Below are 22,279 nucleotides of genomic sequence, written 5' to 3'. Positions count from 1 at the left end.
AAATTATTAATTATTATCACAATATTCTTCACTCTAGTTGCTTATTATTATTCACTTGAACACACAAATTAACATAATTAATCTACAATATAATAAAAAAAAATAGTCAAAATTAAAGAGAAAAAAATTAATAAGTACAAGCATTTATTTACAAATTTAAGTGACACATAGAAAAGTTTAGTAGTACACAGTTGATTAAATCAATAAAGTTAGAAGAAAAAAAAAAAAAGTAAAATCTAATATTGGTTATATCACACAGACATATCTCATAGTTGAATAGAACAAAAAATAATAATGAAAATTGTTTCTAATCTATCGAATAATTGCTAACTCTTGAATCAAAAAAAAAAAAAAAAAAAACTAGTGAGTTGTTAAAATAATTTACAACATTACTGTTTGGTAATTTGAATTAAAATTATAACGATAATTATGGCAACGAAAAAACGTGTACTGTTGGGTTGTACTGGAAGTGTTGCAACAATAAAAGTTCCTGAAATTTGTAAACAATTAACAGATAATAATATTGATGTGAGAATAGTTGTTACTGAAAATTCAAAACATTTTTTAAAATTATGTGAATTACCAACTGGTACACAAATATTATCAGATACTGTTGAATGGGCTGCATGGCAAGATCGTGGTGATCCAGTATTACATATTGATTTATCTAAATGGGCTGATTTATTTTTAATTGCACCACTTGATGCAAATACACTTGGTAAATTATCATCTGGTATTTGTGATAATATATTAACTTGTGTTGCAAGAGCATGGGATCCAACAAAACCATTATTATTTTGTCCTGCAATGAATACAATGATGTGGAAACATCCAGTAACAGCACCACAAGTAAATTATATTCCTCAAATTATAAGTTATATATTATTTACATTTTGAATAATTTAATTATATATTTTTTAGATCGATAAATTAAAATCTTGGGGTTACAAAGAAATAAATTGCATTACCAAGACCCTCATGTGTGGTGATACTGGAATTGGTGCAATGGCTGAAGTTGATACAATTATTAATGCAACACTTAGATCCCTTAATCTTTGGGAATCATATACACCAACTGAAAAACGTTATAATCAAAGTAAATCTGTTAAATATGTAAATTAAATTTTAGAAAATGTTCTATGTTGATGATAGATGTACGATATAATATACAGCGAATAAAAGCGACCATCATTTTTTCATAATAAAATTTTGTTACTAATTTATTTATTTAAAATACAATTTAACTATTAATATTATTATTAATTTTAAATATTAACTGATTTTTGTATTGTTTATTTATGTGGAATTTTTATTTATTTAATTGCTATTTATCTTGTTTTATTTTTTCTATTTCAGTTGGTATTGTTAAAAATATTTTATCTTTGTAAATTGGAGATAAATTTATTATTCTAGCTTGACAATTATCATTGTCAATGTTCATAACTCATTGCACAATTTTTATTTTATAATATACAAAACAAAAAAATTATTTAATTAAAATATAAAACTATAAATTTACTATCGATGCAATTTATAAATTGATAGATCACATTTGGTCTTTTTATTTATTTATTTAAGTATATAAAATTAATATAAAAATGAAAGCTATAATTCAATAAGATTTGATTATATATTAAATCTAATTTTAAAATAGTACATTTATTTAAGAATCATTTTAAACGAGGTAAAAAAATTAACTGATACATTTGTATTAGATAATTTTAATTAGAATATTTTCTTTTTTTTTTATCTTACTCTCCAACTCTTTTTAAAATATCACAGTTTGTAAAACTGATCTATGAACTCAGTGCTTTTTGGTAAGCAAATATATTATTATAAAATTAGTAAATACATTTATGGATAATTTTACGATATTTTTTCTATATTTTTAGAATTATTTTCTGGCTTTTTTATCAAATTGTAAATATATTTTTTTTACATTTACATTTGTCAAGGCTTTTTTTTATTTAAATAAATAAACGAGCAATTTTCAACTTGAAAAATTATAAATTGAGTAGTAAAAATATAAGCACCACAATCTCGTCTTTCTTATAAAATTAAAAAAAAAAGTTTATACTTTCATTTGCAAAAACTTTAATTATTATTTTCGTATTTATTTTTTATATTTTTATATAAAAAAAGGTCACTCGTGAACATTTATCGATCCCTATTATTTAATTTTATCTATTTTAAATTATTGAAAAAAATAACTATATATAATTTACGTTTTTTTAATGAAAATTGTTATTAAAAAACTGATTATTATAATTGAAAATTTCATAGAATTTTGTGATGATGAATTTAGTGTAATTTTTGCTTTTCTTGGTGAATAATCAATGTCATTTGTTTCAATACCAGGTGATGGACAATCCATCCAAAATGGTGCTGATAATTTTGGTGTCTTATGTGCAACACGCATACGTAAATCATCAAACTCCCAGTATCCTTTTCCTTTGAAAAAATATGTTTTTCCTAAAATACATAAATTAGCAAAGTTAAAAATAAATTAAAATAATATTAATTAATTTTTTTTTACCATTTTTCCATTGAAAGACAGTATCAATGTTATAACTAACTCCTTTAAACATAGATATATCTCTGGGATAATCCCATTCAACTTCATGTGAAGATTCATCAAATCTAAATTATCAAAAAAAAAAAAATTTAATCAATTTATTATAAAACTAAACAAAAGATAAAAAGCTTTTTTTATTTTCTAATAACTTTAAAGCTAATCTAACATGTGTCTAACACGTGTAAATTTTATATAAATATTTTTTTTTTAAACTTAATAGAAAGCTAAAAAAAAATCTATCCAAGTTTATTTAATGTTTAAAATAATAGTTAAATAATCACCTCCAATACATAGTGCCACTAAAAAAATAAGTACGATTATTATATCCCCAGACAAAAGCACCATCAATTTTTTCAAGTGTTTCTGGTAGACCAAGTGTTTTAAGTGGTTTTGGATAACCTGATTCAAGATTACCAGCATTAAATACATAATATTTTTTACCAATGAAAAATACAATTTTTCTTTCATCTACTGTTTGATAAACTGCATCAACATGATCAATATCATGTGGAAATTTAAATACTCCAGTTATTTTTGTTGGATAACCATGGTAAATTCCTTTATCACCTTTTCTCCAAAGATACTAAATTAACAATTAATAAAACTTGTTTAATATATACCAATTTAAGAATTTATTATTATTTTTCTTTAACAACTTACACTTCCTTTGAAGACATATACTTCTCGTCTGATAATGGTAATGGCATCATAACTGGTATCACATTTATCAGGAATATCATCTGCTGGTAGTGGTCTTGATGTTTTTGGATGTCCCCATCTTGTTGATGGATAATGAGTTCGTCGTGGTGTTGGTATTGTTGTCGTTGGCATTGCTCGTGGTGGTTGAGTTGAATGGCTCTTTGGTATATTTGCCCACAGTTTATCCTCTGGTGCACCTTAAAAAAAAAAAAAACAACCCCAGTCAATATAGAAATTAAACAAAATTAAAATATTTTAAAAGTACTTTTAATATTTTTAATTTATAAAAATTAAATTAAAATGTTATTTATTTATTTTTCTTTAGAAAAACAATAATGTAATTAAAGTTTAATTATTCGAATGATTAAATCTTCATCAGGAGTAACAGATTAAATTGCTAGTGTATTTAAACTGTCATGAAAATAATTTCATTCTATTAATTTTTTTGTTTTATTTAGCTTTATATATTCAGGTCAAAAAAATTAAACACAAAAATAGAAAATAGTATGAGAAAAAACAAGAAGATATTATTGTCTATTATTCTCTTCATGTACTACTTTTTATTTTGTCTATTTTTAAAAGCATTATGATAAATTTAAAGAATAATTTTGCTTGATAACATACCATACATTTGTTGAATTCCATTTCGATCATCATCAGGCAACTCGTAATTTTGTGAAATTCCTTGATAATAAGGATACATTAATGCACCACGAACTGAACTATGTGTAAGCCCAAGTGAATGACCAAATTCATGTGCAGCAACAGCTAATAAACTTGTTCCTAAAAAAACAAAAAAACAATATAAAGATATTTAAAATATTTCAAGTTGAATGAATTTTTTAAAAATCATAATTTTACCATCTTCAGTACTCTCGTTATTTAATAACCAAATTTCATCTTCATCAAAATGTGCATCACCACCTCGATCAGGACCAGGAAAAAATGCATGAGCTAATATTTGTCCTCGACCATCAAAAGGATATCCATCACCATGATAATGTCTGTACCAAAAAAAAATTAATGTATCAATTTGATATTATTTATTTTTTTAAAAAAACGTAATCAAAAATAATCTCTTACCGTTGAAAATAAATGAGAATATCAGCTCGGTCACTATTAATCTCTCGAAATGTTAGTTTTGAATTTCTTGCCCATAAATTTAAAGCACTACCCAATTCCCGTCGTACTTCGTGGGTATTTAAACCACCAGGTCGTTCTGTTCTCAAACTGAAATCAAAAAAAAATATACATATAATTGTATTGTTTAATAAATTATAAAATTCATATATTGATAAACCAAAAAACATTTGAAAAATAGTCGAAAATTTTTTAGTTATTATTTTTTAATTTCATGATAAATCTTTTAGTAATTTTTTATATTTTCTCTTCATGATACTGCATTTGATCGAAACATAATAATTTATATAAAGTGGCTGTGTACAAAAAACAGTACAGCCTTATTTAAAAATTTCACAACCCTCTGTAAACTTTTTATCACGCACGTTTTGTTTTATTTTTCAAGATGTCTTGTTGCACCCTAAAAAAAAAAAGAAAAAAAAACTCTTGTATGTAGTATATTCTCACTTGAACTTTGTCCACTTCTTACTGACTGCAAGTCAAATCAAGTGTACATGATGAAGTCTATTCTGAATCATCAAGTTGAAACCCTTCTCTATATTTTAATGACATCGCCAATTTTTTTTTTTTTTTTTCTACTTTTAAATTTCAACCCTCAGGACTTGCTTGGAATTTTTTTTTCTATCTACAAGCTTTTAGAATAAATTTAAAGATTTGCAAATAATCAATTACTTGAAAATAGAAAGCTTTTATTTTATTGCAAATATAACTTGTATAATTTAGCATGAAATTATTTATTTTTTGTTCGTTCAAGTTATCTAACACAATGACGACATTCTGAATTTTAACTGGGGTTAATAAATATGATATCATCACCTTTTTTTTAAAAGGTTAATAGCAATAAATTGAAAATATACAAGTCAACTAATATCATAGACATTAAAAATAAAAAATATAATATGTTGATTGAAAATTTTATTATATTCATAACATTTTATCTACAATAATTTATTAATAACTTGTCTTTTTTGTAAATGTGCCAAAATACACACATGAAAACAATAAAGCTGTTCAACAACTAAATTTTATATACTATCATTAAATAGTTTCTTCAAGTTGAAATATAAAATACAGCATTCAGATGAAGTTGGTTGTCATAAAACGATCCCATTCGCTCACTCAAAAAGGTTGTGATGGCTACTTGGGAGCCTATTAGGCAAGCATCACACCCAGGTTGAGTGAGTCAACGAAAAACGTTAAAAATTTGTTGAATTCATTCTTCTTTAAATGCTTATCAATAAACCAAAAATATCCACACTCGCATAAGTTGTAATTCATGAAGATAAAAAAAAAAACATTACAGAAAATATTTTCATCAATTTGTTTTAAATATTCAATAATTAATTATTTTTTTTTTTCTATAATAAGTACAAATTAATTTACAATTATTCAGGCGCCATATTAATTTATAGAATAATTATTGTCTGCAATATTTAAAATGACACCCATATCTATCAACGCACAAAGAGTAACCACGATTAAATTAAATCGAAAGCCTTTAGAGATGAAAAACCAATTAATATATTTAACTTTGATATATGACAAAGTATATATAGTACTTGTGCTCTTAAATAATTAGGTCGACTTGATGCCGCAAAGGATAGACTATATAATATATACTATATGAATTATAACTCCTTTGAGCCATTACATATATGCATTCTCTAAAAATTGACTTATTAATTTTTAATTTTTTAAAATTTCAAGCTTTTTTTTTTCAACCTGAATAATTATCATTGACATTTTAATTAATACAGCTTAAATATATATGACAAAAGTTGATAGAAATAAAATTTTAAAAAGTGAAAAAGTCAATTTGAAGATGTACATAATTATTTAATAACAAAAATCTATTTTTTTTCATTAATTAAAAATGTTGAGTTATATTTTATTTTTACAGTGGTTTTATTGCTTTTATAATTATTGGTACTGGCTCTTGATACTCTTATTTAACATGGAATTCCTTCATTATAATATCACAAGTTGTTGTGTAACTTAAGAGACATTGTTATACTATAATATGTGTAATACATAATTGTGTATTATTATAATTTATAATAGAGAATGTGTTCATTTAAGTGCACAATATACTTGGCTCATAATTTTATTATAAGCCTTGTTATTATACGAGACAATAATATCTCATTAACAAGTTATTAAAAATACATAAAAAACATTGATTTTAAATTTTTTAATTATTCATTTTTGTTGGATAATTTCCAGGAGATATTGAGGCTTAAGTATTTTTTTTTTTTTTTCTATTATTATTAATGAGGAAATGAAATAGTAAAATTTTTTAGTGTAAGAGCTTTTGATTGAAAAAAATAATTATAATTACTTTATGAATTTTTTTTTGTTACATTTTTTCTTAACTGTTTTTTATTTTGTAACTGAAAAATTTTATACAATGATTTCTTTGATTGATTTTTAAATGATGCCATTGGCATGCGTTTAAATCAAGATTTAATAAATTTATTCCAGTTTAAACTAAATTACAAATTATTTATTACTTGATAGATTGCTTAAATATAAAAATCAATTCATTCGATTTATAAAAATAGCAAACAAATATATATTCCACGTTTTTAAATTGATTTTTGTTTTTAAAATAAAAAAAATCTTCGTCTCAATAAAATGTAAAATTTATTCGAAGAAATTTTTTAGAAAATATCTACATTGATGATAAAATAAACTCATATTTCTTGTCTTTGATATCGAGCAAGTCAATCGAAAAATTACATGTGATTCAAATAATTCTTAGAGTAAAACAACATGCATTTTTAAATACAATAAACTGTTAATTAAAATTTATAAATTTTTGCAATAAAAATACCAATTGATTAATAATAAAATATCAATTTGATTTTTCTATATTTTCATTAATATAAATTATTCAAAAGTTTATTTAAAAATTAAAAATATAGACATGCTTTTGATATATAAATGTACATTACGACTTGAATTGACTCACCATATTTTTGATAAATATTTTTTGAATCGTCATTAATATCTATTCCATGAAATTTTAATTTTATATATAATAAAAATATTTAAATAATAAGAGAATTGTTAAAACGCGTACAACGAAATGTACTGATCAACTGACAGTGGTAAAACGCGATCCGATCATGTTCACGTCGACGATGTCGACCTTATACAGATTCGAAATACCAGTAGTGGTGGCAAATAAAATGCGCACGCAATTTTATTTATCATAAAAATTTACACTCAATTCTCAACCCTTTTTTTCTTCATGCATACACCCTCTAAATTTTTTTTTTTTTATTTTTATTCCACTCTCTAAAAGTTATTTTACTTTTTGAATTTTTTCCTTTTTTTTTTTTTGTGGCTATGTATTCATGAATCTTATAATATACTTTTTAAAAAAATAACATGAAACTTGGTGCAACATACAAGGGTGCGACTGAAAGTCAAAAACACTCGACAAGATTTTTTTAAAAATACTATAATAATAAATAAAACAAACGCAACAGCAAAAATTCTTTTTGATTGTTTTTTTTTTTTGAATTTTAAACTTTACTTCCGGAGGAAACAGAGTAATCTTTTAAAAATGCATTTGAATATATTTTTTATATAAACACAAGGTTTATAACAGTACCATAAAAATAAATAATAAAATGATAAAAATTCAGTTAAATGTTATTTATATCATGACAGTATACATATGAGTGGGCGTTATTTTGTATCCAGCAATGATGATAGTATAAAAGCTTATCATCATCGCCTCTCTAATAATTTTTATTTTTTACTCAAACATATGTCGTTATTTGTGGAGCAACATGCCATGAAAAATTATTGATTAGAGTTAAAAAAATATATGAAAAAAAAGTCATATAATTATCATTAAAAAAACAATGAATAAATACTGAAAATATATTTTATATTTTCATCATATTATATGTGCATTACCGAGTCGATTGTTCCCCTTTTTTATTCGAAATTAGTCCAATCAAATTTACAAAATATATCCAAGTAATGACGAGAAAAAAAAAAAAGCTCAAATGATGAAAATAATTGAAGTAATTAGAGAGTAATGCCAAAAAAATTTGCATGAATTATTTTCACCACAATATGTAAATTCATTGTATGACACTAATAGATTATTAGCATTAATTATTTCTGATAATTAATCAATGATAAATACTTTAATCAACAATTAAAAAGTCACTTATTTAGCTAACAAGATGTTAATTTAAAAATTCATTTGACTTGGATTAATTGTGCTATAGTGATTGATTGGTTATCATTGTGTGTATGTTTTTTTTATCAACAACAACAACAACAACGGTTATCTGTCATGATAAATCTATATAGTTTTTCATTTGTTCAGATTTAATTCTGCTTCAAATAGCCTCATCTCTCTGTCCTATTGATAGCATACTATTCATCATGCCTCTCTCAAGTTGCACTACATCCACCAAACTCAATCACTCGACAATCCTCTCTATACTCTACCCGGGTTTACGTACTCTCTATCATTTACATTCCACTTGAAATTTACACGTCAAAATATATATCCACTCATTTAGTCAATATTTTATAAAATATATAAATATTTTTACACGTGATAATATAATTTTAGTTCAAGATACATTTTTCTATTGAATAATTTCGATTTAAAAAATTTCTAAACTCACCTCCATGTTAAATTTCTATGACGCCAAGGTGAGCCATGAATGGCAAATCGTTTGTGTCTTGAGTGGTGATGTTGAGAATCAGATTTATCTGGTAAACCACATCTTCGTGAATTCATAAGTTTTGATGTTGCTTGGTCAATCTCACCAGTTGTTGGTAAACCAGCAAAACTCTAAAAAATAAATGTAAATATATTTATACTTGATGATAAGTATATTAAAAATTAATTTTAATATTTACCTGTAAATCACGAATTGCTTCTCGTAGCTGTTGATCCGTTCTTAAATTTGCTATCTCTTTGTCACTTTCTGGCAAATATCCAAAGCTTGTGAGATAATTTTGCTGAGAAAAAGAATAAAAAAAATATGTCAAGTAAATTTTAAATTTTATAATTATGCTTGTTGATTTAAATCCTGTTGGATTTTTAAAATTCCAGTCTTATTGTAATCCAACTATTAAATACCAATAAAAATTCATTTAAAAAATGTTGAAATAACTGAATCATTTTATGGATATGATATACAGCATAACGTGACAAATAAAATCTTTGAAAGAATAACATTTAGAGTATGATCATCTAACAAATGGCATATATGATTCATAAATTTAATAATGAATTGTATTTTTAAATAAAGAAATATTTCATTTATTGATTTATCAATAAAAATAAATTTTCATATAATTATTTGATCAATTAAAATGGAATTTTGCATACGGTAGTGACCCGATGCAAGCCAGTTCATAGTCTGGGTTAATGAAAGGTGTGTTTATAAATAGAAAATATTATATATAGATTTTAAAATGCAATAAGTCGTCGACGCTCACTCTCCAACTAAATTCTGCTTGAAAAAAAAAAAAAAAACTATGCAATCTCCGGAGATGAAACAAGGTTTTTTTTTTACATTTCTTTTCGTGTCTGACACAATCTTTTTAAATAACTAAAAAATTATAATTTTATTATATAAATTTTATAATTTTAAAAGACAATTAACTGTTTCTTTGAGCTCAAGCATAATCAATATAATTTTTGCTAAAAAATAAACTAAGTCAAGATTTGAACTTGGAATTTCACGATTTTACCTCTAGCTAGTATAACACTTTATTTAAAAAAAAAAAAATTAATAAAAAAAAAGAAACTCACCACTTTTTCATCGGCATAAATTGATGGACGAATATTAGCTGCATTGGCAAGAGATATTAGACCAATTATTAACACCTTAAAAATCATTTTACACAATTTTTTTTTTTTTTGAAAAAACAAATAAACAATTTAAAAAAAAAAAAAAAACACTATATCGTAACACAAAACTTTAACAACACTGTAAAAAATTTATTTACAAACAATGCATATATCATTGATTTTTAAAACGATTGGTAAACAGAGGCACTTTTAATATCACTGATAATAAATTTTAAAAAAACTTGTGAAAATAATATAAAAAACTTTGGTATATATATACACACTTTAAACTTCATGGCCAACGTGCAGTGAATGAGAAATCATAATGTTGCCAATGAGAAAGAGAAAATGACACTGACCGTTGAGTATTCAGATGGCTCTTCTTCAACACAACTTATGTAGAAAGGAAATTGACAAGGAGTGAAAGACACCACTGACAAATTTACATTCACTGTGATTAAATTTTTTTTAAGATACTCAAATTATCATTATGATTCAACGAATTATTATTGTAATCATTTAAAAGACAGTCGTGATCCTGGGTCTTTCCAATTTTTTTGATATCTTCTTTTTTCTACCAATTCAAAACCCACTTTCCTGTTTGCAAAATTTTTATGAATCATAATTAGTATGTGTCATGAGAATCACAAGTCATAATGCATACATCAGGAAAAATCAATTAATTATCAATTAATCATACCAAATATACTTTTTCCTTTTAAATAAATTTTTTCTTTTTCAATTATTCATCTAAATCTTGGTGAGTCAATAGTAACAAAGTTAAATATAATTTAATTGAACAATTTTCAAGACTTTTAAATTCAATAAACCATACCAAAATTTCATATAGAAATTAATTATTTTTCTCTATATTTTCAAATTCAAAGTTTAACAATGAATTGAGTTCAATGATTTAAATTTTACCAAGATCACATATAAAGTTTTCTCTATTCACAGGTAGGATCAAATTTCTCAACCGGAAGACAATTTAAAAAGATATTTTTGTTTCTTAAAGTCTTTGTTCAAATTTCATTCAAGTTTTTTCTTCTTTAAAATTATATTTTAGTTGTCTGTGTTTCTGAATTTTAATGTGTTTATTATTATTGTTTTTTTCGACTTCAGTAACCTTTTTTTATGACTCTCTGACCAGAGGGATTAGTCACACTTTTAAACTGGTAGTAACCATTCAATTGCCAGGCATCAAAAAAAGTCGCCAATTCCACTTAAACCCTGTTAGACAAAAAAAAATAAATTATAACACTATATATCGTAGAATATATACTTGTTTTTTTTTTGACGAAATATTTAACACCTATGTTAGGCTATTCGAAATTTAATTTAGAAAAAATAATTTATTCATTCATTGTATAAATTTTTATAGCTTACCTATATAATTGATTATGTTGCATTAAAAAAAAGCTGTTGTCATTGACAATGGTGAGTTTTTCGGGACTCTGTGGGTCGACGATGTTTCCAAGAATTTTGTCTGCAAAAATAAAAAATGAATGGCATTAGTATATGTATAATATTATACAAGGATATATTTTTTATTTTAGCAGGGTTGGGTCTGCTTTGTGATTAGATTAAAATAAAATTCACTTGAATCAAGAATTTCTTTGTTCCATTAACAATGCGATAAAATAATTTTTAAACAAAAACTTTAAGAAATAAATTAATCATTTAAAAAAATGAAGAAAAAAAAAAATAGTAATTGTTTCAAATTGATTATCACGTGTGTCATGTAGTTACAGCTGTGATAACAAACATTTTTTTTTTTCAAATATATAAAAATAAATTTTAAATACAGGGTAGTTGTATATATAGTTTAAAAAATAATAATTTTTATTAGCTATTATATTTTATATTATTTATAAATTAACTAAATATTATTATAATTTTTTAAAAATTGTTTATAATTTAACTGTGAGAAAATTGTGAAAAAAATCGTGAAAATATTTGTTTTTTTTAGCTGCATCTTCTGTTTTTATTTTTTACTTTAAAATCCAGATGAGAATTTCTATAAAAGTTGCATTTCTGAAGGTCTTTTTTGATTGTAAATTCACTTTGTAATAATATTTATAAATGTATATATGTTTGTATACAAAGAGAAGATAGTAAGACTCTTTAATAACACTGGTCTTACTTAACATGGAAACCGAGGTCGTTGCCAGCTGGGCTGATTAAACCAATCAATGAATAAGAAAAAAAATAAAAATCATCTATGCTTTTAATTATAAATTTTTCAATAAAATTTAATGATAAACATTTTAGCATAAATTGTTAAATTAAAATAATGAAAAAAAAAATAAATTGCTAATTTTACTACATAGTGCGCTATGACTTATGAATGATTCTTAATGTATACATAGATATAAAAAAATATATATACATATATATAGAAAGTCACGCTTGTGACTCAACCTACTACGTTTAAATACTACGGGGTATTTCATGTTAAATCGTACAATCCTTTGCTACCACTTTACTTGTTAAAACTAACAAAAAAATATCAATAAAATTTCTCCATTATACTTTCCATTAATTTTTAAATTAAATTCCTTATCTAAAATTCAAACTTGCGTATGTGTTTTAAAGCTCCAGCTAATTCTAATTTCTTAGAGAAACATTGGAGAAAAAAATTTAGCAAACTCAGCAAAAGTTAAGAGGGTTTTAAGCCGGTAATTTGAGATGGCATGCCCCATATATATATAAAAATATATGAATCATTTTTGAGTAAAAAAAAGCAGCAGCAAATATCAGGCAGACATGAGTGTCATGAAGAATCAATAGAAATAAAACGTCACATCATATATAGTAATATACAAAAATTCATGAAAAAAATTTATTTATGTTAAATTTAGAGTGCATATGAGCATCTTAAGAACAGTGACAGTTGGGGCAAATTGTGAAGGAAGATTAAACTTTTGATGAAGATAAACGATAGATAAAATAAAATAATATTTTAGAGAGGAAACCAAAAGTCAACACAATCATCCACATACACACAAATAAATAAACAAACCATCCAAACATCATTCACACAATATATTATCAAAGTTAGCCAACAATAAATGCATTTAAATGTAATTTTTTCAACAAGTCATCCATGTAATTAAGTGCACTTAACAAGCATTCAATAACCATATACTAAAATGTATTTCAAATGGAATTTAATGGTTTTTTTTTTTGTTACAGACAGACCTGATAATAATTATTATATTAAAATATATTTTTATAATTGTGTTGATGCTGTGTGCAGTGAGAATAAAACATCAACGTGACAGCTGAAGTATATATATATATCTGATAACAGCTGTTAATATGAAGAAGATTCAAGTGGGAGGGTTGTTTGGCTGCTGATGTGTTGATTGATCCTTGCAAGAGAATATATAAAATTCAAGTTGTTGATATTGTGCAGTGTATGGACAGATTTGATTTAAATTCAGTATTATAAAAATAAAAATTGATGGAAAAATAAATTTCGATAAAGGGGAATATATTTATGGAAAAAAATAATAAAAGGGATTTCGAAACACTCACGCAATAACACACGCGATAACCATGCGTACGTGCGTACGATGCACCGCGTGTCGCGCGACTGTTGGTTTTTTCGTTGTTTGAGTTTTATGAAGCAGTAGTTTGTTGGCTCTGATCACAAGCTTTTTTATCTTTTTCTTTTTATTTTATTATATATATATTGCCTTATATTCAACGATGGTAAACCTACTTAAAATGGATCACACACTTCTTTGTCGTTTCTTACTCGTTGGCACTCACATTTGACTTTTCACTTCCAGAATTTTTGCCTGCAGCATTATAGTACTAGCTACTGTTGTTGTTTTTTATTTTTTTTTTTTTTAGTCTATATGTACACCACAGTGGCTGTGTTAAAGTTGTACCTCCTGGCTTTCAACAAGCCTATATCATCTCAAGTTTTCTATCTTGGTCGTCACACCACCGTGCAACAATTTCACTTTGTCTCAAATTTGAATTTTAATTTTTATGGATACATCGAACATAACGCTACACTACTGTACAATCAATTGGCAATTGATTTTATCAATGATTACTTGCTCTATTATCAGTTGATCCAGATTTTTTTCTTTTTGAATTTTCTTCTTCTTTTTTTGTTTATTTATATTTTATTTATTTATATTTAAAAAACTATCGTCATCGTTCAGCGCCCCCTTTGCAATGAAGAAATGTTAGAGTGTTTTTTTTCAATCACCCATGTCTCGGATGCTCTACTCGTCGTTGTCTTTGTCCGTCTCAATTCACCGGATGACGACTCACTCAGACCCGCCCACACAGGCCGATATGTACACATGTCCATTCCGGGGGTCAAATCGCGTATGCGGCACATTAGTTTTCTTTTTTTCTTTTAATTATTATTTTTAATTGCATATTTTCCTTATTTTTATTCGATAGATGCAACGTAAAATTTAAATTACTATTTCGACAATGCAGGGAGATCGAAAACTGTTTCGAATTTTCGAAAAAAAATGACGAGAAATTTCGAAAGACAGCAAAAATTAATTATTCAAATTTAAAAGTAATTGTTCTGTTTTTTTTTTCGATTGTTGAATGATGAATTGATTCGATATTTTTATATACTTTTTTAGATAGAAATATTTTTGCTTCGATTGGAATTTCGTCGGACAAATTATTGAGTAATTTCTATCGAAATAATTACGGAGAAAATTCAAGGATATATTCTTGAATTTAATATACATCCTTACCAACAAAAGAACGTTTCGTTTAAGACAATATCAATGTCGATAAAAATGTTAACTATACTCAATTCAATTATATATATAAATAGATTCGATATAATTTATGATCCAATTGATATCATAAAAATAAACTATAAAAATTTTTGTCTGAGGGCTGTTTTTATTTAATGCAAGTTAAATAAAAAAAAAAACGTCAACGAAATAAATTCAGGCCAATGACCATTCATTTCCTTCGAACAAAGATAAAAAAAATATAATATATTGTATACGTTTTAACTCAAATATGATAAGAGCTTGATGAATGAATTTCATCCTGCGAAGAAAATCAGTGGGCGCCCTACAATATATATGCAGGAAGTCAAATTTAGTACTTTATATTTTAGTAGTAACTATAGTACTTTTCGAACCGAAAAAAAGAATTTAAAAATTCATATAAATTTTATAAAATGTTTGTGTATAAAAGTGCATCTGTTTTATCAATTTAAAGACTTCAAAATTGACTCACATCTTAGAGGTTGAATCATATTGCATTTCAACAAAAGAAATGACCCTGAACAATAATAAAAATAATAAAAAATAACTTTTGATAACGATTATAATATTAAACAAAGAATAAAAATGATAATAAAATAATGAAAATATAAAATGATACGACATTTATATATCAAAATGATTCAAACTATATAAAATATAATGACACACAGGAAATGTCTGATTGTTACAGAGGGATGGTGTTGACCTCTTATGTATAACCTAGATTATAAATGAAAAATATAGGGTCAACAACTGCCTTCAAATCCGCTTATTAACTTGATAAATTCAGATAACCCATCGGCCTAATCTCTCTCAAGTTTTTTAAGACTCAAATAAACTAATATATACTAATAAAATAATTCAATGTAAAAATAATAGAAAATTATTTAATTTATATTTCAATGAAAAAAATAAAAAGTTTCAACATCTAAAATGAGCAAAGAAAATTCCGACAAATATTTTCTATATATTTTTTACCGTAATTTTTGAATTATTATGGTGTAATTAATAAATAATTGAATTAAATGAAATAAAATTTCCAATTCTAATTATTATATACTAATTAATATAAAGTATTTATAAATTTTTGCATAAATAAGTTATTGATAATCAAGTTTGTCAAAGAAGTCAATGACACGATAAATAAACATGTCTGTCTCGCTACCGTTTCCTGTCTCTCCTCCTCTTCCTCTCTTTTTATTTTTCCCTTTTTCTCTCTCATTTTCTTTAAATGCAATATTATATATTCAAGCTGACAAAATAAAAGGTGTTGCTGAGATGCTAATGTGCCCATCCTAGTCAAATAAATATATGAAAAATAAAATAAAAACCATGGGGATAACTGTGTAAGCAACTGGTTCCATTGGTGTGAGCTATATACATATATAATGATCAGAAAAATACTTGTACGAATGAGAAGAGATTGAAGTAGATAACTATAATCCTCTGATGTTCATCTAGTCATACAGAGTGCATCAATGAGTATACACACCCGGCATTAAAAAAATATTTAACATCATAATATCAATATGATAACAAATACAATTGTTGATTGTTAAAATTTTTTATTTTTTTTTTTTATTTTATCAACACTACTGGTGTGTTTGACAAACTTGAAATTTAATTTATATATGTGTACTTAGTGGCTTAAAATTAAAAATATTTAGTTGGCTTGTTTCTTGTTAAAATTTTTTTTTTTTTAAACATTGTAAGTGAAAAATTACAATGTCAAATATTTGAAGGGTGTTTTCTGGGTTTTTTAAACGCATGCGTATTTTTATTTAATTTTTATTCTATGCGGATTTTAATTATCAAAATCAATAATAAATAAGAATAAAATTTCCATGGAATAATAATAATTTTTTTTTAAAGCATTATCATTATGATAAATTAAATAAATATAATTTTTTTTTTAATAGAAAAAGTTATCATAAAAAATATTTGATATAGAAAAAAAAAAAATTGTGTAATTTCTTTTTGTAATTCGAAATTAATGAAAACTATAAAAATGTAAATTTATTTACAAAAATTAATTTTTATAAAATTTATCATTCGAAATAATATTTTTTTTCTATCAGTAATTTTTTTTCATGATAATTTATTTTACTATTTTCTTATCAAGGCTATAGATGCTAAAAAAAAAAAAAAAGCCACAAGAAATCCATCAAATAGGCAAATAGCCAAAGATGGTTATATGAAAAATTTTTAATTTTCAATCTATTCTACTTTTCTTTTTTTTTTTTTCTATAAAATCTCAGCCAACTATTTATAAAAAGAAAATTCAAAAATGAAACTCTACTATAGAAAGTAGACTTAGATTGTTGAAAATACTTGAAATAAAAATCCCAGGTCTCATAAAAAAACAGTGCACTTTAATCAATTCGTTCATTGAACCCAGTATCACCCTTATTTTTATTGAGCTCTTGTTTTGATTTTATTTTATTTTTTTTCTACAAGATAATCAATATAACGCAAATGAAATCCCCACTAAAACTCAAATGATAAAGTCTTTCAATTACACAAGTAATCAATATTTTATCAATAATCTTATTTGTAAATATTATTTAATTAATATTTTGGTATTATTGATATGAAATTATGTGTATATAAAGACACAAATATTTCAATTAAATCCCAGTATATTAAAAACAATAAATATTAAAAGAATCAAGTCAAAAATATACATGATAAAAAAAAAAAATTTTAATAAATTATGTACTGGTGTATTAAAATTAATATAATACTGGGACTCTTGACGACCCTGACAATTGCTGATGTCGAAATTATAGAAGATTTTCTGCCTGGATTACTTTATCCTCGAGAGAGTGAGACCCGTGAGGCAAGTAAAATATTTATAAACGTCCAAAAAATAATTAAACTATTACTAAATAATATTTATACCACAGGTCAAATCTTTAGATGGACTTTGGGACTTTGCTATTTCACCAATTGGAAATTTATTCAAAGGTTATCGTGAACATTGGTACAATGATACTTTATCCAAGGTAAATTAATTGATTAAATATAAATTATTAATTGTATATTAATAAAAATTTATGTCAACAGTCAGTTGATGTCATTAAAATGCCAGTACCTTCATCTTACAATGACATAACAACTTCAAAAGAATTACGAGATCATGTTGGTGCAGTATGGTATGAAAAAACATTTTTCATACCAACATCATGGTCTGATCAACGTGTTTTTGTTAGATTTGGATCAGTAAATTATCTTGCACAAGTGGTAAATAATAATAATTAAATTTTGATATTTATTTTCCTTATATCAACAAGCTAATATTTAATATTATTATATATTTTTTTTCAAGTGGATAAATGGACGTCTTGCAACGAGTCATGAGATGGGACATTTGCCGTTTGAAGCTGAGATATCAAACTACTTGAACTATGGTGATAAAAATCGGATAACAGTAGCTGTTGATAATACACTACTACAAACAAGGTGCTTTATTAAAAAAATAAATATACAATGTACAATTAATATGTTAAAAAAAATATTTAATATTAATATTTTAATTATGTTTTAGTATTCCACAAGGAAAACTTACTGATACACCAACAGAATATGGAAGAACTTGGATACAATCATATACATTTGATTTTTTTAATTATGCAGGAATTCATCGTTCAGTATTATTACATACAAAACCACAATTATATATTGAAGATATAACTGTTAAAACATCTGTATCTGGTGATACAGGAATAATAAAATATATTATAAAAATTGGTGGTTTAGAAAAAAATGAAATACCAGAATGTATTGTTAATTTACGTGAAAATGATGGTACATTAATAACAACTGAGCCATTATATGGTTTAACTGGTATATTAAAAGTACCAAATGCAAAATTATGGTGGGCACAAGGTATGAATTCAAATCCAGGTTATTTATATGAACTAGAAATAAATGTATCAATACCAAATATTACGGGACCAGATATATATAGACAACCAGTTGGTATTAGAACAATAAGATGGACAAATACAAGTTTGCTGTTAAATGAAAGACCAATTTATTTACGTGGTTTTGGAAGACATGAAGATTCACCAATAAGAGGTAGAGGTTTTGATCTTGTTACAATAACAAGAGATCATGAATTACTTAAATGGGTTGGTGCTAATTCATATAGAACAAGTCATTATCCATACAGTGATGAAATAATGGATATGGCTGATAGACAAGGTTTTCTTATTATTGATGAATGTCCATCAGTTGATACAGAAAATTTTTCACCAATATTACTTGCTAGACATAAAGAATCAATATCTGAATTAATAAGAAGAGATAAAAATAGACCATCTGTTATTGCTTGGTCAATTGCAAATGAACCAAGAACACAATTAAATGCAGCTGAAGATTATTTTAGACATATTGCAAAACATACTAAAACATTAGATCCAACAAGACCAATAACAGCTGCACTTGCTAGGGGTTATGATGAAGATAAAGCTGGACAATTTTTAGATTTTATTAGTTTTAATAGATATAATTCATGGTATTCAAATTCAGGAAGATTAGATATGATTATTGATCGTGTTGTTGATGAAGCACAAGCTTGGCATACAAAACATGATAAACCAATTGTCATGTCAGAATATGGAGCAGATACAATGGAGGGTCTTCATGAGGTTAATATTTGATTCATTTATATGTTAATTTAATTAGCTTAATTTGTTCTTTACCTTGTTTTTTAGTTGCCAGAATATATATGGAGTGAAGAATATCAAACAAAAGTTTTATCCAAACATTTTGAAGCATTTGATATATTGAGAAATAAAGGCTGGTTTATTGGTGAATTCATATGGAATTTTGCTGATTTTCGTACTGCTGAGAGTAAGTTATAATATTAATTAAAAAATAAATTTTATATTATAATGATTTTATTGTTATTTTTTATCTAGCATATACTAGAGTTGGTGGAAATAAAAAAGGTATATTTACACGTACCAGACAACCAAAAATGGCTGCACATCATGTTCGTCGACGTTATCATGCACTTGCTAATGAAATTGATGGACAAGAATTACCAAATGATCTTCAATCTTATGTATCAAAACCAATTGAAATTCACAATGAATTTTAAATATATATTTACATTAATTCATTGATGTTTATTTTTCATAATTTCTATCACCCATCATGGCACTTGTTAAACAATAAATTACATTAAAAGTTTTATTAACATCAACTTGTTATTATTTATGAAATGATTAAAAATATATTACAGATAAATTAATTATTCTTTTTTCTCGACAAGTCGTAAACAAGCACCAACAAGTTCATCAAAAATAGGCTCTCTTATAGCATTTCCAATGGCAGTCATTTGATCTGGTGATGTTAATATTTCTTTAATGATATCTCTAACATGAGGATTTGCAAGACACTGCTTGACATCATCATTGCTACGTAAAAGTTCAAGTTTATCTAGAGGAACTGTGTCTTCTGTTGGAAAATTATACTCAAATTTTTTTTCCAAAGATTCATCTGTTGAGTTATTATTTTTATCATCAGCTATTGATGTTTCACATTTATTTAATTTATGATTTTTACAGCATTCAATTGAGCAACTGTAAACATAAACAATAACAATGTTTATTTATTAATAATCAAGTATTATAACCTAACAATTAAAAAAATATATAAATCAACTTACTAAGGTGTTTTACATGCTGGACATTTATAGAGAGCATTATTAGTCTCACACACACTGCAAATTTTCATTATTAAAAAAATTACAATATTTATAACAATATTTTTCTTTTGTTTAATTTATTTATTTAAATGTTTTTTTTTTTTTTATATTTTTGTTTTTATTTATAAACACTACACCAATACCAAAACCATATGTGTGTGTGCTGGGCTCATGGATTTAATAATAGCATCATGGTGACACCTAGTGATGTAACTTGGTTATTATAACTATTATAATTAATTACAGGAATCTGTTATTAACTAGTTATGATTCAAATTTGTTATTTCTAAACTATATATATTATTGTTATTTACATAATTTAAACTAAACATAATAATGATTCAAATCAAATAACAATACTTAAACGAACTAAAACAAACTCTAATATCAACTTATAAGTAATTATAATAAGTAATAAATTATAAGTTACTGTTAGAATTTGTTTGATAGCTCGTTTGACGATGAAGAGTCAAATTAAAATGTCATTAATTGGATAAACAACCACCCATCAGATAAAGGTGGGTCTCAATGAATCACGACGATAATGATTTTAATTATAATGATATATATGGGATATAGGTCAAATTCAATAATATTTTTCATAAAAAAATTCCACACAAATATAAAATTTTACCAAGAAGAATTTTTTCTTCCAAGTTGTCTTTAATATAAACATGTTTTTTTTTGCAAAATTTATTTATTATAAATAATATTATTATCAATTATTTATCAATAAATTATAAAAAGTAATCTCCATGTTTTCCCCGACTTAATTGACGAAAAAATATCGGAGGAAATCTTCCTTTTTTTCCCCGAGTCATTACGGAGAAAAAGTAAAGAAATATTTTCACCGTGATGTGTGGAGCTCATTGATTGATGCCCAAGAAAACTCCGTAAGTATATTTTCTTTTTTCAAATTACTTTTTTTATTTCACCATCGTGAACTTGTTTATCCCAATTAATGATTTTTAGATATGACTTTTATTAATTTCTCGTCATTCTGTAGACATCTCCCAACAAATGCGGCAAGCGACCAAGTGAATAGCCTCTCATAAAGTATCCTGAAAAATATAATAATTCTTTTTTTTTTTTAAATTGAGGTGAGACAACAGGCAAATGACCTGAGTCTCGCACACTACTACAAAAAAGTAACTGATAGTCGCAACGATTGAAAGATGTTGCACGTGCAAAATTTGAATTGTCCGTAGCTGATGGAGTCCATGGCATGCGGAATTCCTGTAAACATAGTAAGAGAAAAAACATTGAAAAAAAAAAAAAAAAACCGCAAATTGAGTATATTGAGCATAATATATATATATATATATAAGTGGCGAAAGGGAAAGAGACGAAGATCGCAGGGGCAGCGGGTATATCAACTCGTGCCAAGGTCATTGATTCCTTCAACAGTTCCGGCTTGTTTTCTGGGCCAGGTTAACCGTTGTGCCTGTTGAGTACTGGTTACATTATTTAATTGTTGATCAAGTGTATATATACTAAAATTTTCCATCTATAAAATATCCTCATTGAATATTTTCTATACATCTTGT

At 25.2% G+C, this 22,279-nt stretch overlaps 4 protein-coding genes across 9 annotated transcripts; 2 read left to right on the top strand and 2 right to left on the bottom strand.

The window, feature by feature from the left end:
* The first annotated feature begins 31 nt into the window (after positions 1 to 31).
* Positions 32 to 1,207, top strand: LOC122857137 (phosphopantothenoylcysteine decarboxylase). Its single transcript, XM_044159148.1, has 2 exons — positions 32 to 849; positions 922 to 1,207. Exons 1-2 carry the CDS (start codon positions 430 to 432, stop codon positions 1,120 to 1,122), a joined length of 621 nt encoding a protein of 206 aa, XP_044015083.1. The 5' UTR covers positions 32 to 429; the 3' UTR covers positions 1,123 to 1,207.
* LOC122857133 (matrix metalloproteinase-2) lies at positions 1,187 to 19,831 on the bottom strand. Of its 6 annotated transcripts, none has more exons than XM_044159139.1 (12): positions 13,452 to 13,931; positions 11,637 to 11,736; positions 10,212 to 11,480; positions 9,311 to 9,412; positions 9,073 to 9,242; positions 4,358 to 4,504; positions 4,136 to 4,278; positions 3,899 to 4,057; positions 3,236 to 3,471; positions 2,857 to 3,158; positions 2,537 to 2,640; positions 1,187 to 2,472 (listed from the first exon to the last, which is right to left on the bottom strand). In XM_044159139.1, exons 3-12 carry the CDS (start codon positions 10,296 to 10,298, stop codon positions 2,222 to 2,224), a joined length of 1,701 nt encoding a protein of 566 aa, XP_044015074.1. In that variant the 5' UTR covers positions 10,299 to 11,480; positions 11,637 to 11,736; positions 13,452 to 13,931; the 3' UTR covers positions 1,187 to 2,221. The 6 variants fall into 6 exon arrangements, with proteins under 6 accessions (XP_044015074.1, XP_044015077.1, XP_044015079.1 ...); XM_044159142.1 differs by lacking the exon at positions 13,452 to 13,931 and adding an exon at positions 19,723 to 19,831 and having other exon boundaries at positions 1,198 to 2,472; XM_044159144.1 differs by lacking the exon at positions 13,452 to 13,931 and adding an exon at positions 14,321 to 14,524 and having other exon boundaries at positions 1,198 to 2,472.
* LOC122857131 (beta-glucuronidase) lies at positions 17,139 to 20,224 on the top strand. Its single transcript, XM_044159136.1, has 7 exons — positions 17,139 to 17,855; positions 17,923 to 18,021; positions 18,083 to 18,259; positions 18,345 to 18,478; positions 18,564 to 19,668; positions 19,735 to 19,873; positions 19,942 to 20,224. The coding sequence occupies exons 1-7, from the start codon at positions 17,730 to 17,732 to the stop codon at positions 20,121 to 20,123; spliced, it is 1,962 nt and encodes a 653-aa protein (XP_044015071.1). The 5' UTR covers positions 17,139 to 17,729; the 3' UTR covers positions 20,124 to 20,224.
* On the bottom strand, positions 20,160 to 20,848 carry LOC122857139 (zinc finger HIT domain-containing protein 3). The gene is made up of 2 exons (XM_044159150.1): positions 20,694 to 20,848; positions 20,160 to 20,607 (listed from the first exon to the last, which is right to left on the bottom strand). Exons 1-2 carry the CDS (start codon positions 20,759 to 20,761, stop codon positions 20,277 to 20,279), a joined length of 399 nt encoding a protein of 132 aa, XP_044015085.1. The 5' UTR covers positions 20,762 to 20,848; the 3' UTR covers positions 20,160 to 20,276.
* Positions 20,849 to 22,279: the final 1,431 nt, after the last annotated feature.

This window comes from Aphidius gifuensis, linkage group LG5 (genome assembly GCF_014905175.1).
Source record: "Aphidius gifuensis isolate YNYX2018 linkage group LG5, ASM1490517v1, whole genome shotgun sequence".
In the NCBI taxonomy this organism is placed as follows: domain Eukaryota; kingdom Metazoa; phylum Arthropoda; class Insecta; order Hymenoptera; family Braconidae; genus Aphidius; species Aphidius gifuensis.
This window is presented reverse-complemented; position numbering and strand designations above follow the sequence as displayed.